This window comes from Pholcus phalangioides, unplaced genomic scaffold (assembly GCF_987345545.1).
Source record: "Pholcus phalangioides strain wild (caught in Gottingen) unplaced genomic scaffold, Ppha-v1.0 ptg000010l_1, whole genome shotgun sequence".
NCBI classification, from domain to species: Eukaryota; Metazoa; Arthropoda; class Arachnida; order Araneae; family Pholcidae; genus Pholcus; species Pholcus phalangioides.
The window spans coordinates 7,831,783-7,851,009 of record NW_028301603.1 but is presented as its reverse complement, the minus strand read 5'-3'; the positions used below and the strand labels follow the sequence as shown (position 1 = coordinate 7,851,009).

Sequence of the window (19,227 nt, the reverse complement as noted above, 5' to 3'; positions counted from 1 at the left end):
TCTTCGGATTACTTCTTGGCAACAATGGCTCATCTTCATCTTCAACTGAAATGTTCGAGCATTCATTGTTCTCATCATCAGATTCTGACTTGCATCTCCAAGCTTTGAGTTGACTCACGTGTGCTGTTGTCGTGTACAGATGACCTTTCCTTGTTGACTCCAATTCAGTCACCCGATACGTGTTGTTCGGTAACACCGCTGTGGTTTACGGAAAATTCACAGACAACAATTCACCGCTAGGAAAATTCAGCGCTAGGAAATTTCACCGCTAGGAAAATTCACTGACAGAAAATTCACTGACAGAAAATTAACCGCCGGAAAATTCACAGCTAGGAAAATTAACAGACTAACAATTGACAGACAACAGTTCGATGAGAGTCAGAAAGCGAGGGAGTGAGCAATTGAGTCAATGAGCGAGGGATTGAGCAAGTGAGTGAGTGATTGAGTGAGCGAGCGAGCTACTGAGTGAGTGACCGAGCTATTGAATCAGTGAGTGAGTGAGCTACTGAGTGGATGAGTGATCTAGTGAGTAGTGAGTGAGTAGTGAGTAGTGACCGAGTAGTGAGTGAGTAGTGAGTGAGTGACCGAGCTATTGAATCAGTGAGTGAGTGAGCTACTGAGTGGATGAGTGACCCAGTGAATAAGTTTTAATTTATTTAATAATAGATTTTTTTAATCATTTGTGACACTACTAGGTTAAAACTAATTCACTCACTCCCTCACTCACTAGGTCACTCACTCCCTCACATACTCACTAGGTCACTCATTCACTCACATACTCACTAGGTCACTCACTCACTCAAATACTCACTCACTCACATACTCACTAGGTTACTCACTCACATACTCACTAAGTCACATACTCAGTAGGTCACTCACTCACATACTCAGTAGGTCACTCACTCACATACTCATTAGGTCATTCATTCCTCTCTCACCGACTCAGTAACTCAATCGCTCACTCCCACGCTAACTGACTCGCATCGAACTGTTGTCTGTGAAATGTTAGTCGGTGAAATTTCCGGCGATGAATTTTCCAGCGGTGAATTTTGTGTTCATGAGTGGACACAACATTTGACACATCAGTCTATGGAACTATGCCGGTGCATTTGCTAACCCGAATATCATACATTCAAACTCTGTCCTGTTTCATCTGGAGTGATGAATGCCGTTTTCAACTTCGCTTCCTCCGTTAGCGGTATCTGCAAATATTCATGAGCTAGATCCAATCCAATCCAATGTCACACCCTGCCAAATTTTCCAGTAAATCATTAATTCGTGGCAATGGGGATTTGTCTTTCACTGTATGATATTGTTCAATCGACGGTAGTACACAAATAAATAGAATCTTTACCTTTCTTCTTCTTCTTCACTAATAATACTGGACTAGCATAAGGTAACCTAGTTTCTGCGACTATCCCATTATTTTTCTCTTTCTTCACAATCTCACTGATTGCTATCCTCTCAGACAAACTTGTTCTAGACTAGTGGTTCTCAACCTTTGGAAGCCCGCAACCCGGTTTCATTCATTTTTGTAAGTGGAGGGCCCGGTCAAACACATGATTAACAGAACATGAATCGGGGGGAAAGGAAACGGCAAATCAGTCACGGCCCAGTATGAATGATGCCACGGCCCAGCGGTTGAGAAACACTGTTCTAGACGGTGGTACACAAACAGGTTTACTTCCTTCTACTCTTAATGTACATCTTAGTTCTTCAATGGCAATGCAAAAACATCTTTATACTCATTCACTAATGTCCAAACTTCATGCTTTGCTCCTTTGCTAGTTGAATTGTCACACTTTATCTCATATAGACTAATTTCTCATCCTTTACGTCCTCATCCCTTACACGTGGTCGAACCCATAATAGCAAACTTCTTATTGCGAGACTGTAATTCATCATGCAGCTCATCCTTCAACACTACACTTGAAATGGTATCATCCTCACCGGATACTTTAATGTCCCTCGATCCTATGACAACCTCACTTACACAGCAATCAATCTCACTTCTTCATCCACTGAAACATCTAAATTCTAACGTACCTCACCACACACACAAAAGAGTTTCTGACTTCAGAGTTTCCTACAGCCTCATCTGATTCTTCTAATTCCCCTCGTGCTCAGTTTATCAACAACACTTGATGCACAATCGATACACTGTCCTTTATCAAAAACTTCACACCAAGTTCCCCTAAATTCAAAATCGGAACCTACGTTTTCCCATTCACGACTTCCAGCAAGACAGTATTTCCTTGGCTTACTTTCATCAATACCAGTCCATCCTCTACGTCACCTGTTCTGGCATTAATGATCTCCATCGCTGCACTGTCAACTTCTTCTAGATTCATGGTCATCAGCTCTATCCTTTTTGCCTCAGCTCTGGCATCTTCTCAAACACATGGCAACTCACATGAAACATGTGGAGTCTTCCTACACTCCCGGCAAACTCTATTTCCGGTGACATCAGATAGTTCCATCCAACTATCAAATCATACAACTGTGGATTATCATAAACGACCAACACATCCACAGCTGACCTCGCACCATCCACTTCCACATCCACGTTAAGTTTCCCAAGTGCAACTGCTGATGGCTTCCCCAAATATCCATAACCAAACAATTCTTCTGATTTTGGCACATACTTCAGCTTCAGCTCCTCCACTACAGACTTCTTCAACAATGTCACACTACTTCCAGTGTCAATCAAACATGAGGTGAGACATCCAGCATTGATCCTAGCATTTTTCATACAGTTCCCTTTGCAATAATCAGTACAACCATTTGCTGCCAAATTCACATTCTTTGTAGCAGTTTGATCACAATGCTTTGGAATATGACCGGCCACATTTTTTAAGTTGTCACTGACTATTGTTGGCTCAAAAGGAAATGGCAGCAGCTTCAAATCAAAGTATTCCAGGCTTTTTCTAACGGTTTAAAAAAAAACTTTATTCAAACTCAGAACATCAATACGAGTACCCTCAATATGACTAGTTTACTCCACCATTTCTAAATTGATTCTCCTCTCTGCTACTGCTCGAATTAACGTTCTCAGTCACTCGTTATATCAGCACAAAGCCATAATACATCTTTTCCTTTTCAGCAGCTGTTCAATAGCTTTCTACACTTTGGACGTGGCATTCATAGCACAAGCCCATGAAAGACTACCTTTTCTTGTCAGGTGTTATTGCAAGCGAAAATTCCAAAGTGAAACCTCCTTGCTGTTCTGTGTCATTCAAGAACATTTAACCCTACAATATTAAATAGGTAAAAATACAATAATTTAAAACAAATCAACTTGCACTACATCTTTGATAAAACTCGTGAAAATCAAAATTCAAATGTTAATAAATTGATTAACATTTATTAACATGTTAATAAATTGATTAACATTTATTAACATGTTAATAAATTGATTAACATTTATTAACATGTTAATAAATGTTATTATTAACATGTTAATATGTTATTATTTGTATAATAATAATATGATTATTGTTATAATAATTATTGTAATTGATTAACTTGAATTTATATTTTTTTCCTATGGGGAAAGTTTGATTGAATATACAAGTATTTCAGATTACGCAAGCACATTCATGAAACAAATAATGCTCTTAAACTGCGGTTAACTAACTAACCGTGTGATGGCTCGGTCCATATCCTACGGGACTTCTTACCAAAGAAACTGAGATTACAATATATATCAGCGACATAGAAGAAAAAGATATTTTAAATTCTCTTTTAGTGCCAAATCTATTGTCATTCAATAAAAATATTGATATACCACATTGCTTTGAAAATTTTCATACATTCTCAAAGAACAGTATTTATGGAAATCATTGGGTCAATGCCATTTTTTAGAAGATGGATCTTTCATACCTAGATAACTTTTATAGCATTTATCATAAGTGATAAAGCATCAGTGGTTTTGAATTACCAATTTAACAGCTAACATGACATAGAGAAGACTGGAAAGACCATCCCTGGTGAATCGCAAGGATTAAGGTAAGTTTGAGCTGACGGCGATAGCAAAAGCCAGGTTTGCTCCTGACCCCAAAACACCTGAGTTTCACGCTCTCTCGTGCTGCCCATCTTGGCCCCGTCGTCGGACACATCGACCGTCTTCTCAGACGGATCTGCCGGCCACCCAGATTGGCAGCGTCTTTGCAACGGTCCACCTCATCCGCCAGATCTTAACCGGCAGCTTTGGCCTCGCATCTTGAACTCTTTCTTTTGTGTAGGTTCGGGACTTGGATACCATGTGCAAGCATCATCCGACCCTCAGACAGGCAAGGCCCTGGGCAGCAACCCGATGCTGCTATGTACATACATAGAGAAGCCTGGATAGTACCATAATACACGATTACATCATAGAAAATTACCATTTACAAGCTACAATCAAACAATGTGAGCTGCAATAACATCAAAAGAACATTTTTTTCCACCCACTGATTGCATTCTAGCTGCCTGTTTTTGTTTAAATGCAAATAATCTTTTTATGGTTAGCACTCATAATTCTGAGACGTCACTGAAAAATATACATGAAGATGTGTATCAAAGTATAAAAAAAAAGTACAAACCTTTCACAGGATGCAAAGAGGGTCTAAGATTATCAAGATTATGGAAGAACAACTTGTCGAGACTATAACTAAGTCCGGGCATAATTGGTCCAGGGTCAATGATACTGGTGCGATTAGTGATCTTCTTACATGGATGAGGTTTCTTGAAGAGCTAGAAAAACAAAAATTTAAAAAAAAATCATACGGCTAATATACAAATTTTCAGCATAAACATTTTATCAATGGCATCTATTTTCGAATACAAAAAGAAAAAAAAAAAGACTAAAGTGAAGAACCTGTTTGGGAATTTGACCAAAGTTGTTTATGAAGCCAATGGTGGCATTCTTTTTCAATGGGTCATCAATACTGTATATGTCCACATTGCCTTCATAAAATAGATGATGAAAGACGTTGACAGATTCTACCGCTGCCGGACCTTGCTGTTTGCAACCGAATATTAAATCTATCCATTCGTGAAGATGAGCGCTGACATAATCACATTCTAAAGCCTGATTAAAAAAAAAATGTTTGTACATATTCAAGGAAAAAATATGTAAATACAGTAGTGCGCAGATTATCAAAACTCCAATTAACCGAACTGTCTAATTATCCAAACGCCCTATCTCCCTATCATTTTTTTTTTAATTTAGCGCACATGAAATCAAAAACATTCCCCCGATCAGTGTATTATTGGGAGCAGTAACAAGAGAATAAAGGATTGGGGAAAGGAGGTGAAATCAAGATCAAGACAACAGAACTCCTGTTTATCTTACCCCCCTCCCCTTTACAGTGGACTCTTCCTTTGTATCTTTCACAGTGGAACTTTAAATTGAGTGACAGGTTTTTTGGAAAAGTAGATTATTGCACTCGTGATCTGTTACAGTCTGGCAGCATTGAAAAGAATGTCTTTTTCGAAGTGAAAAACACACAAACAAAAACTTTTTTGCTTAAATTTTAATATCTGCAGTTCAGAACATGATAAAAAGAGAAAAAAAATCACTTAAGTTGCCTGTCCAGTTATCTGAACCTTTGCTTATCCAAACTAGGGCCGGTCTTGACAGGTTCGGATAATCGGCGCTCTACTGTATATGCATGTGGGTCACAATCATGGAAATTATTATACTGTCATACAATTGATTAAAAAAAATTGTGACAAATTTTTGCAAAGGAAATTTGAACAGCTTAAAAAAACATCTAACCATCCTATGAACTCGTATAAATTCTCGAGGGTCACCCTTTGCCCAAGCTGGAAGAATGATATCATCTAGGAGAATTCCATTCTGCTTACATCCTAATGAGTAAAAGAAATGAATTTATTTTGATTTGCATGTTTACACGTGATTTATAGTGTTAAATATTAAAAAGTTTTTGTATGAATTGCCTCGCAATTCATCTTTTTGAACTGTGAGGCAAAGAAAAAAAATAAATAATGCACTATTCAGCTACAAAAAGCAAAAACTGTTCAGTCATGGCTACTCAATTGTTTGGCAAGAAATGTGAAATGAATGAGGTACTGTTACCACCAATCAATTGCATTGAACTGCTCTGAGTTCGACAATTGAATTGCATTGAACTGCTCTGAGTTCGACAATTGAATTGCATTGAACTAGCACAAATTTTCTGAGAGTCATCATTTTATCACCATAATGTTTCTTTAGAATTAAAACTAATATATTTCAAAAGTTGACAGCTTTTATGAAAAACAAAGAGTTTTAACTTTTGAATGATTACATAAAATTCTGGCCATACTAATATGACATTTTAGATAGCTTTGCAATACTCTTTGCCACAGCCAAAACAAACATTAAATTATAAAGGAATATAACCATTCAAGCGAGTGGGTTCTATGCTATAACAGACCATTTTCTTCTTATTTCATTATTTCCCCTGAAGAAAGAGCAATGTTAGCCTCGAAAAAGCTGTACAGTGTTTTGATTTGTGTATTTTGAATTTTCTATGTTAGATATTTCTTTGTCTAAACATTAAATTACTGTTATTTTTAATTGTGGTATTATTTTGCATAAGTATAGAAATTATATTATTTTACATTAGTATGCTCACATAGCATGAGCATTCATATAGGCTATTTAAAAGTAAAATAACATGATGAAAGCGTCAATAAAATTTCCATAATTTCAATTACTTACCTAAATCAAAATGATTTGAATTTATTAGGAACTCTGGCAAATAGAAAAATTCAGGAATCAGTTCTTTCACATCTGCCATGTTATGCTTAGCTGCAGACAGCCAAGCATCTTTGATGCTATGAAACATCCTATCTGCTAAATCAAAATGACCACCCTGTAAGTAAGAAGAAAAAAACACATTAAGATCAACACCTGTTCAATGATAATAATAAGAATAGATTGTTATTGCCAGTAACTGGTCAAGGGACAATTGACTCAGCTTACAGAGACTTGGGTAGAGGCAAATGGGTAACACTAATAATTTCTATGGTTAATGCTTATATACAATTTGATATTATCAAAACACTTTCATTTATTATTTTCAATATAACCTCTGAAATCTTCAAAGTCACTTTGAATTTTGTTTTTTACAGTTATTTTTAACAGTGAAACTGCCTTAAATTAGTTTCCACTGAAAGATGAGTATGAATAAGTTACTATCAAATGTAGTCTAATACTAACCCCATCTAGAACTAATTTTGAGATCTCTGTGAGCATTTCAGTTAGCTATATATAAGTGGTTTTTTAAAGTTCCATTTAGTGTCTGCTACAGACGAGGTAAGAAATGAGGGGGATAAGATGAATGGCTAACCAATCATAGCAAAAAAGTTTTCATACTTTTTCTCATATCTTTCATAAGTTCTACAACAATAGCAAATAACAGAGATGATAAAGAGTACTCAAGAAATAACAACTATGGTAAACAAACATATCATTGAAATTTACCTGAAGATGTAAGAAATGTTGAGTAAAAGGTTCCATCCTCACTAAATATGATGCCACAATCATTGCGGATGAATAAAATGTGCCATAATGATATGGAGGTGTCTCGCCTACATGATAGATAAAATATATAGATATATTGTGTGTGACAAAACATACAGCACATAAATAATTATTTGGTGCTGGAGATTAGCTACCACGTAGTGATTTTTAGCATATTGTAATATCTAAAGTTCGTTTCAGGTTACTTTTGCAGTGCAGAGAAAGGTGGAGAGTGTATTCCTTCGCTGCAAAATATAGTTCCCATATATCGGAGGCTTACAATAATCATTTATGCAGAATATTTAAATTCTTTGAATGATTGATACTGAAAAAATATTGTTCTGAACCAATCTTTATTCGTTTAAAATTTTTGAATTAGAAAAAATATTGGTTACCATTATACGTGAAAAAATATTTTTCTCAGTGAGATTGGTGAGAGTCAGCCGTACCTTACTGCGACCGCGCATCGATACATTGGTTGGAAGGCTTTCATTGTCATAGCAACATGTGATGCGGTTCTGTCATAGCTTCCCGTTTACTTCAAAGTTAACTTAAAACGGACTATAGTGAAACGTTAATCAGCATAAAACAATACATTGATCTGAAATGTTATGGATTATTCAACACTCAAACCGCTCCCACAGCTCACAGATTATGAGCTTAATTGACGTTTATTGATGATTTCTAGTGTTGAAGAAAACTTATCTCCTCTGTGTAGGGAGAGGTACACTCAGACTATTTACATAGTTTAAGAATCAAACAGATTTTAAAAGCAAAATATACATCAAATGTTAAAAAAAAAAAAAAAATCATGTGCATAGCAGTATATTGAGATAAAAATGTATTTTGTGCACTTGTATTCATAAAAACAGTTAAATTTGTAATTAATAATGAATAAGCAGCACACTATTGCCAAGTAATGCTCAAATTAAATGAGCACCCAATAAAATTAATAGACTAGCACATAACCACATAGATAATTTCATACACACCATGAGGATCATCCCATTCCTTGAATCGTTTCTTGAACTGAGACAAGCGATCAGGAGTTTGTGCACCCATTGGTTTAGAAAAATCTCTGAATGTTCGACCATCATTTAAGTCCAGCTCCTATGTATCAAGAAGCAAATATTTTTACCAAATTTTTTTTACAAACTTTTAAGAGGGCAGGAGGAACTAGCAAAGTCAAAGAATGGAAAGATACCTCTGCATCATAATCAGCCAAAATCCATGGGAATACAGGATACTGCATCAAATCATTATAAGAACGACCAGCTAATGTGTTTAAATGCATCAGATACTGGAAATTGCTGATTTCTCCTCTCTAAAAGATATATAGAAAATTATTCAATATATTTTCAGACTGCAGCTGTGCAGATTAAAACATTCTCATGGAATAACCAAATAATGCATGATTAAAAGGAATTATAATATATACAATATGCAAAAAACTTTGGATCATTTATCAGAAATTTGACAAATCCAATCCCAAATAGTTACAAACTATATTAAACTTACCACCCATCTCTGAGTCACAGAAGTATCACCAATCAGACTACTCAACAAATTGGCACTAAAAGAAAGGAATGAAGTTTAGAGTTAAAGGTAATGCTGCAAGATATGCAACTGCATTGAAGATGATTTCATTAACATGCAGTAAATACCAAGAATAAAATAAATTGAAGATAAGGATTTGTAAATAGTCTATAAGGTTTTCGCGGCCATCATTTGATAAAAATTGTTTTTTCGGGTTCGGACGACCCGAACGGACGACGGTCTTCGAACCCGAAAAAACAATTTTTATCATAAGGATTTGTTTTTGTAACTATGAAAAAAAATGTTATTCAACTGATAATAACCAAATGATCACTCATAACTTGTGAAGTTCCAGTATATTAGTAGAATATGAATGATAGAGTATGAAATTTAATATGACATTACAAACTCACTCAATATTACACATATAACATTTATTAACTTCCTGTCAATTCTCACCTTAAATTCAGTAAAAAAGTATACATTTACCTGGACTCTACGCTAGCCCCTCTTTTTTGTCCAGAAAGTGACTCTTGAGCACTGTCTGTTATAGCAGTAGCTGTTGCTAAAAATCTGAGCAACAAAAATAATCATGAATCAAAATAATGAACAAAATAGGAAAAAAAAAGAAAAAAAAATTAATTTTTTAATCTTAAATCCATGAATTGTACTTCACTTTGCAACCGAATATACTAAACAAAGAACAAAACATGCTACTACAACTAGTATCTACTATATTACACCAGTGGCAGTAAGCATATTCACTAATTGTATTTACCTTTGATAAACTTTATTTCTGATCTTCCTAGGAAATGCTAAAAGGTAGTTCCGTCCATCTGCTGAGAAAACTTCCAATGCAATGGGCTATAACGACAGGAACAAGAGCTCTTGTGAGCCACTTTGAAATGTTGCGCAATATGCTGCTCTCTTGTGAAATAATTAATTTCAATAATAAATTCCTATAAGCACTGGAAAATTGTGTAAAATATTTATTGTATTTTGGTTTTCATGGGAACCTGGACCATTTAAAACCATGGACTCTGAAACCATTAGACAACTTGCTCCAAGCACCTGAGTTTTATTATGTTTAATTATTTTTTTCATTTTTCTTCTTCACTTCTAGTATTGAATTTTTTCTCAACAGCAGTGTATTTTCATTCTTCGGAAATTTTTTTCTGAGCAAGCTTTTTTTTTTAAAAACACATTTAAAAAAATATTTTTACAAAGCAATACTGCCGATCAAATAACATAATTGAACACAGCTGATTAGTTGAAATTCAACTAATATGAAAGCTGTAAAAAAATGACATACCTGCAATAAGTATCTACGTTTATGTACATCACGTATTTCATCATAAGAAAATTTACTGCACCTAATCAACAGAATCAAATACATAATCAGTAAATTTTGATGCAAACTGTATAATAAAAAAGTAATATAATAAGTATTCAGTTACATTCATGTGGATTCCCCCTTCCCCTGATGTTAACTTCATTTCGTGTAATTGCATTTTTAATTGGGTTGCTGTATTTTTTAAATATATGACATCCATATTTTTATGGGCATCTTTTTATCAGCCACCTCGTTGGGCATTTTGCCTGTTGTGGCGTTGTATTTGTGTATATATATTTGTAATAAATTCACATTATGAAGAACAGTAACAGTCCACTCAAAGTACACATGATAAAAAATAACTTACATTCTTTTCTGGTGTTTGTTTCTGGGAGCTGAATTTGGAATAATTGGATCGTGCATGCTGCAATAAAATGAATGCTGATCAGATAAATACAATAAATCTTTATGGAGAAACATTAGAAAAATTGTATGAAGCATTCATTGACTTCAATAACTATGTCAAATGTCAAAAACATAATCAATACAATGACATAATTATCATATCTGAAACATGCACTTACTTCACGGGTAATGAATCAATGTCTCTGATTTCTCTAGTTTTCAACAATGTGAATCCATCTACTACATAGAAATGCTCTTTGCCGAATAATAAAAGACCTTCACAAGTGTCTAATCCCTGTATTCTCGCACATCGAAACAGGTGACCGATCTGGAACATAGTAAGACACATGAATGTCTTTCCATCGAAATTACTTTTCATATTACCGACATATTAATGCATGAAATATTAGACATTGTCTACAGTTTGTCATGTCAGTCTAATCATAAGGAAAAAAAACAAAATCTTTTTTTCAGTGTTTGTCCATTCACGATGCTGCCAATATTTCCTGCTGGGTTCAAGGGAATATCCTAAAGCTTTTGTATATTTACCATAAATTACAATATGTTATGAGTAAAAAGAGGTGTATATAGATTTAAGAAAAAGGTTAAGAAAAGCATGGCTTCAGAAACCAAAGTTGAGAAAGAATTATTTTTTTTTATCAACGATGGGTTTATCTTGACAAGAAATTAATACACTGCTTTGAAGCTGGAATGATTTGCAAGATAATCAAAACTACGACAATATTAACAGAGAACCATATTAAAACATGCATAAATTATAAAAAAAATGCCATATAGATAAAGACTAATAAATCATTAAAAAATAATTTGAAGAAAGCAAAAGAAGATTTAATGATATGATGAGAATCCAAAATACTTTTTCGCCTTCTTCAAGCAAACGCAGCACATTCTGGTTTTCTGGACTATTATCACAACCACGAGAGTCTTGATCACTAGAAGCTTCACTCCCTGGTTCAATAATGTCTTGATCATCATCCCAATCATTGGAACGGTTTGCTGGTGATTTCGATAAGAGACCTGCGCTATGCAAGCCTTGAAACCCTGAAAATTGTATAGGTGCTCTAAAAAACTTTTGAAAGTCATATATAACCATATAAATGCTGATGATAGCAAAGAAATAAAGGATATCATTCTAAAAAATAATTTTTTAAAAAGGGGAAGAATCATTAAAATTGAAAATTACAAAAAAAAAAAAATAATAATAATAATAATATCATACCTTCAAGCTTGAAGAATTAGTTCTAAAAATCAAGTTTGAAAATGGGAAAGATGTTTAAAAAATAGCATTCAGTTGGAAACCAGACTTGTTCATAAAAATGGGTTGCTTTGTAAAATCTAGCTGCCACCGTATTTGCATTAGGATTCTTTTCAGAAAATGTCTCATTATGAAAAATTACCCATTCACAATGGTGCACAATTTTTATCATAATGCATTGAGGCCTTATCATAAGTCAGGTCCATGAATATAATTTCAGGACATACAAGGTTTAATATAATAAATTTTGTGACAAACAAAAATTTACCTATCTCTCGCTCTTCACTGGATTCATCTTGAGGTATTTCTTCAGCGTCAATAGAAGAGGCATCAACTGATATTGTGTCATGTTCTACCATGTTCTCTGGTCTCCAGCGCTTGTAATATTCTTTGCTATCAAAACTTGTAGCCACCTTATATTTAAGAGCTCTCTGAAAGTAGAAAATTTAACTTCATAAATGCATTTATTGAACTTTTTTTTCCACTCTGGAAAATCTTTTCCTAAATAATATTAACTTACAAAAATGGCTGAAAAAAATTTCCTATACTTACATTATCCCCACCTTCCGTTTCAGGCCTATATGGATAATGAATGTAGAATAATTCATTTTTCACCATCTTCTTCCTCATTCGACATGGACCTAATGGAAACATTAAAAAAAACAACCTATTCGTAAGCATATACTGCATGAAGAAAAATCACAGTTTTAAACTAAAAGTTAAAAAAAAGAAAAAATGGAAGTGTATGATAATTTCCTGCAATCGTTTATGCCTTTTTTCCTCTAGGAAGTAAGTGTGAATAAGTAGCAATAAAATTAAATATGGATAAGATGGAAATCATTTTGATGGGCTTTACATAAGTAAGGCATAAGAAGAAAAATAGAGAGAGAGAGAGAGAGAGAGTGCCTAGTGATATTACTCGTTAGTTTGCACTGCAAACTTACTACAAAAAGGCCCGTAAAAAATCTTTGCCTGGTCATGTCCGCTCAAGATTGTGGCCTAGTGCATTCCTTGGGTATGTTGGGTCCCGAACCTTCTTCCCATAACTATTTCTGAGCTGAGGGTGTGAAGGATGAGCAAATATGAAATTAAATATTTTTGAATTACTATTTTTTTTCCTGTTGAAGTTTTTTTTCTGTATTGCTCGTTGAACATTTTGTTTTTCAGGGATAAGAAAAGGAAAAATGTGGAAATCACAGTAGCGTCATGACAGGTAAAAAAACAAATCATGTGATTTTTTTATCATATCTTTCAATATGTCTAGCAATGGTCATGGAATTAACACAAAGCTCTGTGTAAAAAAATATTCCGATAACATGACATTTACCCTCTGTCATATCAAGCATCCATTTGTCTAAATGTGTACCAATAGGAGGACCCCAAAGAGCACGCTCCCTTGTCAATTCAGATTCTGTTTGCAACCATTCCTCGAATACATATTTCTGAAGGCACTGTTGGGCCTAAATGGGAATGAAAAAAAAAAAAAAGCATAAATGGTGAAAGTTAAGTCAATGACACATTTTTCAATCAATCACCCAAATGTATTCCTGCTAGAAGTGTAAAATATACATTTATAATTCTGCTCATCGTTCTATGAGTAGTGTGCATATGTTATAAATAAAAAAATTATAAATTTCATAAATTTTCAAGAAATTTTGAACAAATTGAATAATTGGAAAATATTTTTTTAAAATTAAAAATATCAAATTTGTCAAAAAAGCCATTGTTCCTTAATTTGTGACAATGTAAGGAATGCATGCCTTCCTTCTCTTCCGAATGGGAGAAAACTGATTTTTAGAACAGAACCTCTTCTCAAAGGCAGGGACTATATGAGAGCATAAAGGAGGAAATATTTCCAAAGGCTTTGAGATGATTTTTCCTCATATGGGTTATTCACGAAGAAAAAAAAATCACTCTATAATCAGTGACCATTATTTTACGGTCTGATCCATGAAGCTTCAAATATACTCATAAACAATCAATCATACTTAGTACATTTCCCCAGGAAATGCCACTATTTTCCCTACTTTGTAATAGTTAAGTATAGACACTTACTTGAATATATTGCTTTGTTTGGAATTCAACAAAATCCTTGACTATAGACTCATGATTGATTGTAAAATATTCCATTTCCTACAAATAAATGCAATTAAAGTTATTAGAAAAATGGGATAAAATAAATCATTATTATTCTAGATCAGTGGTTGCAATTTTTTCTGACTTCACAGACCACTAAATTTATTTTAAATCCTGTTACCACTAAGATAATTTTTGTTTTACTTTTTAGAAAATGTGCACACATTTGTGAAATAACCATAAAAGCTCTATATTGTTAATATCAAATGACCTTGTTAATTTTTTCTATTTTGTGTTGGTAGCACGAAGATGATGGAAGATAGAAACCAGAATAAAGTAGAAAAAGTATAATACACATCAAAATTGTGAATAATGTCCACATTTTTCTAAAGAGCAGAAATTCTCTCATGGACCCCCTAGTTGGCTACTATGCACTACGAGTCATTATGTATAACAATCAATCTTACAGATAGAATTAGATGACAATAAAATCATTTGCAATATATTTAATAGAAAGTCTTGCGATTTATGTAAATACTGACCTTGGCAGTAATGGTGCTCGCTTGTATACGGACAGCTGGTTCTCTTTTAATCTTACGTGAAGCAAGACGACTGAGACCTCCAGTAACTTTTTGCAATTTCTAGTTTTGACAAGAACAATTGAAGAAAAAAAGCATTAAAATAGATGAAGAAAATAGAAAAAAAAACCACATTCAAATACAATTTACCAATAGATTCAAATTATATGTTGCTTCTTACAGTTTGTAGATGCATCTGGAATTGCCAAGTGTCTTTGGTGTAACCTTGCTTGCGTTCACTCTCAAGGAAATTCTGCCACTGTCTCTGCATAGGTTCCAAAAGAACAGGCCTCAGAGTATCAAGAGAAGGGGATCTGCTATTTGGAGCAACAGGTGCTGTTAGTGGAGACTTGCATATTTCTTCTAAAACCTGTAATAAAAAGTTATTATGTACAAGATATAAATATAGTCAGATTGTTTCAAATGATTTAATTTTGAAAAGGTCAATACAAAATTTCAATGGAGAGAAATTTTGAATAATTATCAATAAAACAATTCAAATTTTTACGCAGAAAAAAAGAAAAAAAAAGCACATACCAATTTTGTTTTAAATGATAAAGTATATGGTTCATTAAGTTATCTGGTGCAGAAATCAATTCTTACTTTTGGCAAAAAATATGGTATAAAAGGCAATATATACTTATGCATTATGTCAGAAATATGTAAATTTTAGACTATTATAATATAGATAGCATGATCACACCTGTTTTCTATTGGCATACAATTCTTCCCAAACTCTTAAAGAAGCATTTGCTATCAGTGTGGCAGCTTCTTGCACAGATGTCTTGTGGCCTGTATCACTTCTGTTTCTGATTGGCACATGCCATGTAGTTGGCTTGTTTACTCCAATGCTGTAGAAGTACAAGAAATAGGTCACTATCGAAATATACCTTCAGTAAACATTGTACTTCTCAATTCTTGTTTGGTCAAAAACATATTTTTTGCATAAAATTTTGATCATGATTACAATCTTTTAATGCAGGGCTCCCACTCAAAAAATGAGAAAAAGTAGGAAAACGCAGGACTAAAAAGTAGGATGGGGGAGGGTAACCCTTAGACAACATAATCACAGCATAATGGAAAAAAATCCCTGAAAAAAAATTTATTTAAAAAAAAAAAATTAATTTTTAATTAACTTTTTTTTTCATAGCACTATTTCAGTTTCCTATAAGATTGACTCAAGCCAAAGCAAAATGATAAATGACTTGGTTACAAAACCAATTTTTGGCCAAATAGTGCACTAGCAACCACAGATAATTCTTTGCTGTCTCTCCTCATATATATTACATTCTTTTTTTGGAGTCTTCCAAAGTGCAGAGCTTGTCAACTCTCTTCGACAAGGCACATCATATTTTGAAGACGTACGTTTTTTAAGAATGACGCTCCTTCGAGACCACTTTCGAAAGCACAGTGCAAAATGTGTAGATTACAAGATCCGATGTAAATAAGGCAAGGTGAACCTGTTTTACTGCATTGCCCATCATTTTTTAAAGGGATTTGTTCACATTTTACTGTTCAATGCCAGTGTAATCATTTTTGACAAATGAAGCACTTCAATTTCTAGCTCTTTGTTGAGCATTGTAAATATTGTTTATGTCTCTTCATGACTTAAAAATACAGAAGACAACTGAATGCTATTGGGTAGCATCAGAATCACCAAACCTAGAATAGGCCTATGTATCCAACTGCTTTGAAATGCAAACTGTTGTTTCATCTATTTGCACCATAATTTTAAATGATGAATGTTAGTTACTGTCCAAGACCATGAAGTAATAAATACAAAATTATTTTTTCCATCCAGACAGAAGTTTTTAATGACTACTATACATGTTGAACCATCAAACTAAGCAAATGAAAAATTAATCAACCAAATGGTCCACATAACCCCCCCCCCCCCCAAATAACCTTAAAAATGATAAAATTTCTGTTTTGGCAGAATCATTAATTGCATTCTTCAACATTTGTAATATTTGGCCATATATCAATGATTTCCTGCTCAATTAAAATCAATTACAGAAATTTTGTCGATAGGATTTGTTGGAAAAGTAGGACAAAAACTAGAAAGTAGGACATTTTACCAAAAAGTAGGACGAGTGGGACCCCTGTTAATGGTAATATAGTTTAAAAAACTAGTTTTGACTACAAAAATTAAAAAAGTGCTAAGACCATGAATAATTAAATCAGTTCAGAGAAAAAACATTGACACATGCAGACGTGAGAGAACCCCTTTATAACTACAAAGTATGAACACCATTCATAATTTGCATTGGTTTCAAACAACAAACTCACTAATCATTTGGATCTTCAGTCAACTGAAGGAGACAATAGCACAAACAGCCAAAAAATTCATTGTCATGATTAGTTGTGGAGAAAACCATGCTTTTGTGGGCAGCAACTTTCTGAAGACACTCTAAGACAACCATCTGATCTGTAAATTTGAAATTTAAGCAACATTATGCTACATGTAGTTTTTACAATATCACACCATACCAAAAAATGAATTTAAAAAAACCCTTTATATTTTCCTTTAAAAATTTTCTTGTAACATCGCTTTAACAGAGGAAAGAGAAGTGGGAAACAAAACTGCATTTAACAAAAAGTAAAATATATAAACACCATACCAACTACATTTTCCATTCGCCTTGAAAGTTGGTACAGGATAGTTCTGTTCAGACAGTGAAACAAGCTCGTTAACGAAATGGAGGAACCTAAAGAAAACCACAACCCTTGTTTTTAAATGAAAACCTTCAAAACGAGTTATAAAAAAAAAGAAATAAACATTTTTACAGATCGCTGGCAGAAAGAAAGGAAATTATCTATAACATTATACCTTTCCTTTTAGCTTGAGCTATAATTTTGATGACAAAGTCTAAAACCTTGTGGGAGTCTTTTGCAAATACACCTGAAATGAGAATTAATAAACAATCAGACTCAATAAAAACTAGTATCCAATAATAGTAGGTACACGAGTAGTTAAGAAATTTAATTCTTTAAATTCCATTTTTCTTTCAAGCAATAAATTTTAAAAAAAAACATGAAACATTTTTTACACCTAAAAAATCTTTTGAGAGATCTACACTTTGACCTTCTTTTTCTAGAGAATGTTTTATAATCATTATTGCACTTTCTGAAGTGTTATTTTATAATTACTTGAAAAAATATATAATTATTTATAATTAATTAAAGAAGAAAGATCCTAAGAACTTAAAATTGTGAAAAATAGACAACATTTAAATATTCACCTTGCCATAACTTGTCCACAAGACAGCTAGTGAAGTAGAATACATTTGGTGCAATATTGTTATAGCTGCCTGATGTAATGATCGGCATAGCAGCCTGTTCTCCGAGAAGCACATCTGCTGCCAAAAGATGATCCATCACCAGTGAAAGTATATCCATTTGGAATTCCACCTGCTGGTTATGGGTTGAATCGACAGGAACAGCCTGAAAAAAAGATCAGTGTCTTTAGTGAAAATATGACAGGAGTTTACACATATTTTTCAAAAGTGATGATTTTCTCATTGCACATAAACATAAGCACATTCAAACTGTTGAAACTATTTTACCTCTAGAAGAAGATCAATAACCGGTGCTTGCTTTGGATTTGCTGGGAGAGAAAGGCTGTCAACAACTATAACACGTAAGAAGTCCATGACAAATTTGCGTGCACTGTGGTTTGTCAAACCATCTCTGTAAAAATTGTTTGCTGATCCACTCAAGAATACGAAACTATCATCTTCGGAAAATGTCTGATGGCAAAATATGGAACAGAATAATTTACAAGTATGTAAAATTAATAATAATTAACAAGACAAATTAGCAATTTTTTAAAAATGCAGCAGAGTTTCAATATGACAAAATTTTTATATATAATTTTTTTTTTTGAACAAAACAATCAAATTGTAACCAGGACATTCTAATTTTTTTTGCCAGTAAACATACTGTCCCGAAAGCCCTTTTCAGAATGCTTTTTTTGATTTTAACTAAGCAATATTGACTTCCAAAGATCCCAAAGATATTCAGTTTTTTTTAAATATCATATAAATATTTACTTTGTTTTTTTTATGTGTCCCTTATGTAAGATGGAAGTGCAGCGAGGTGTATGGTCCTTGATTTTCATATACAGGGTGATTAAGAATCATCCAATTTCAGAATGATTCTACACTTGAAATCGACCATAAACAAAAATTGTTCATAAAACAGATACATTTCCCCCATACATTCACATATTATTTATCATTCTATTCTGTATATTTATTTATTAATATACAATTTTGAAATCGGGAGACTTTTGAAATCAGAAAACTGACTTTTTCTGTCACCCTGTAAAAGTATTAACTTGATACTGTCCGCCACATGCCAGAAGCACCAATATACAAATTTTCCACTTTTTATCAGCTGTTTGGATGCCTTGTTTTGCTATTTAACTTGTGTCTGAAACGTGAATGTGTATCCTATCGAAACACATGCTACAAAACATTTTAGGAAAATAACTTCCATAGAGTAAACA

General features: G+C 33.6%; 1 protein-coding gene across 1 annotated transcript in view; it reads right to left on the bottom strand.

Annotated features, from left to right (window-relative positions):
- Positions 1 to 19,227, bottom strand: part of bchs (WD repeat and FYVE domain containing 3 bchs) — an 80,326-nt gene that overhangs the window by 20,123 nt on the left and 40,976 nt on the right. Inside the window, exons 36-61 of the mRNA XM_089237499.1 lie at positions 18,284 to 18,466; positions 17,960 to 18,161; positions 17,548 to 17,619; positions 17,339 to 17,425; positions 17,007 to 17,145; positions 15,421 to 15,568; positions 14,899 to 15,087; positions 14,682 to 14,780; positions 14,119 to 14,196; positions 13,391 to 13,523; positions 12,616 to 12,704; positions 12,332 to 12,494; positions 11,665 to 11,849; positions 10,967 to 11,115; positions 10,750 to 10,806; positions 10,362 to 10,422; positions 9,828 to 9,913; positions 9,539 to 9,622; positions 9,032 to 9,086; positions 8,718 to 8,837; positions 8,506 to 8,623; positions 7,475 to 7,581; positions 6,710 to 6,863; positions 5,762 to 5,853; positions 4,859 to 5,071; positions 4,584 to 4,734 (exon numbers count right to left, since the gene is read on the bottom strand). Coding sequence (XP_089093625.1) covers positions 4,584 to 4,734; positions 4,859 to 5,071; positions 5,762 to 5,853; positions 6,710 to 6,863; positions 7,475 to 7,581; positions 8,506 to 8,623; positions 8,718 to 8,837; positions 9,032 to 9,086; positions 9,539 to 9,622; positions 9,828 to 9,913; positions 10,362 to 10,422; positions 10,750 to 10,806; positions 10,967 to 11,115; positions 11,665 to 11,849; positions 12,332 to 12,494; positions 12,616 to 12,704; positions 13,391 to 13,523; positions 14,119 to 14,196; positions 14,682 to 14,780; positions 14,899 to 15,087; positions 15,421 to 15,568; positions 17,007 to 17,145; positions 17,339 to 17,425; positions 17,548 to 17,619; positions 17,960 to 18,161; positions 18,284 to 18,466 — 3,214 coding nt within the window. The remainder of the gene's footprint in view (positions 1 to 4,583; positions 4,735 to 4,858; positions 5,072 to 5,761; positions 5,854 to 6,709; positions 6,864 to 7,474; positions 7,582 to 8,505; positions 8,624 to 8,717; positions 8,838 to 9,031; positions 9,087 to 9,538; positions 9,623 to 9,827; positions 9,914 to 10,361; positions 10,423 to 10,749; positions 10,807 to 10,966; positions 11,116 to 11,664; positions 11,850 to 12,331; positions 12,495 to 12,615; positions 12,705 to 13,390; positions 13,524 to 14,118; positions 14,197 to 14,681; positions 14,781 to 14,898; positions 15,088 to 15,420; positions 15,569 to 17,006; positions 17,146 to 17,338; positions 17,426 to 17,547; positions 17,620 to 17,959; positions 18,162 to 18,283; positions 18,467 to 19,227) is intronic.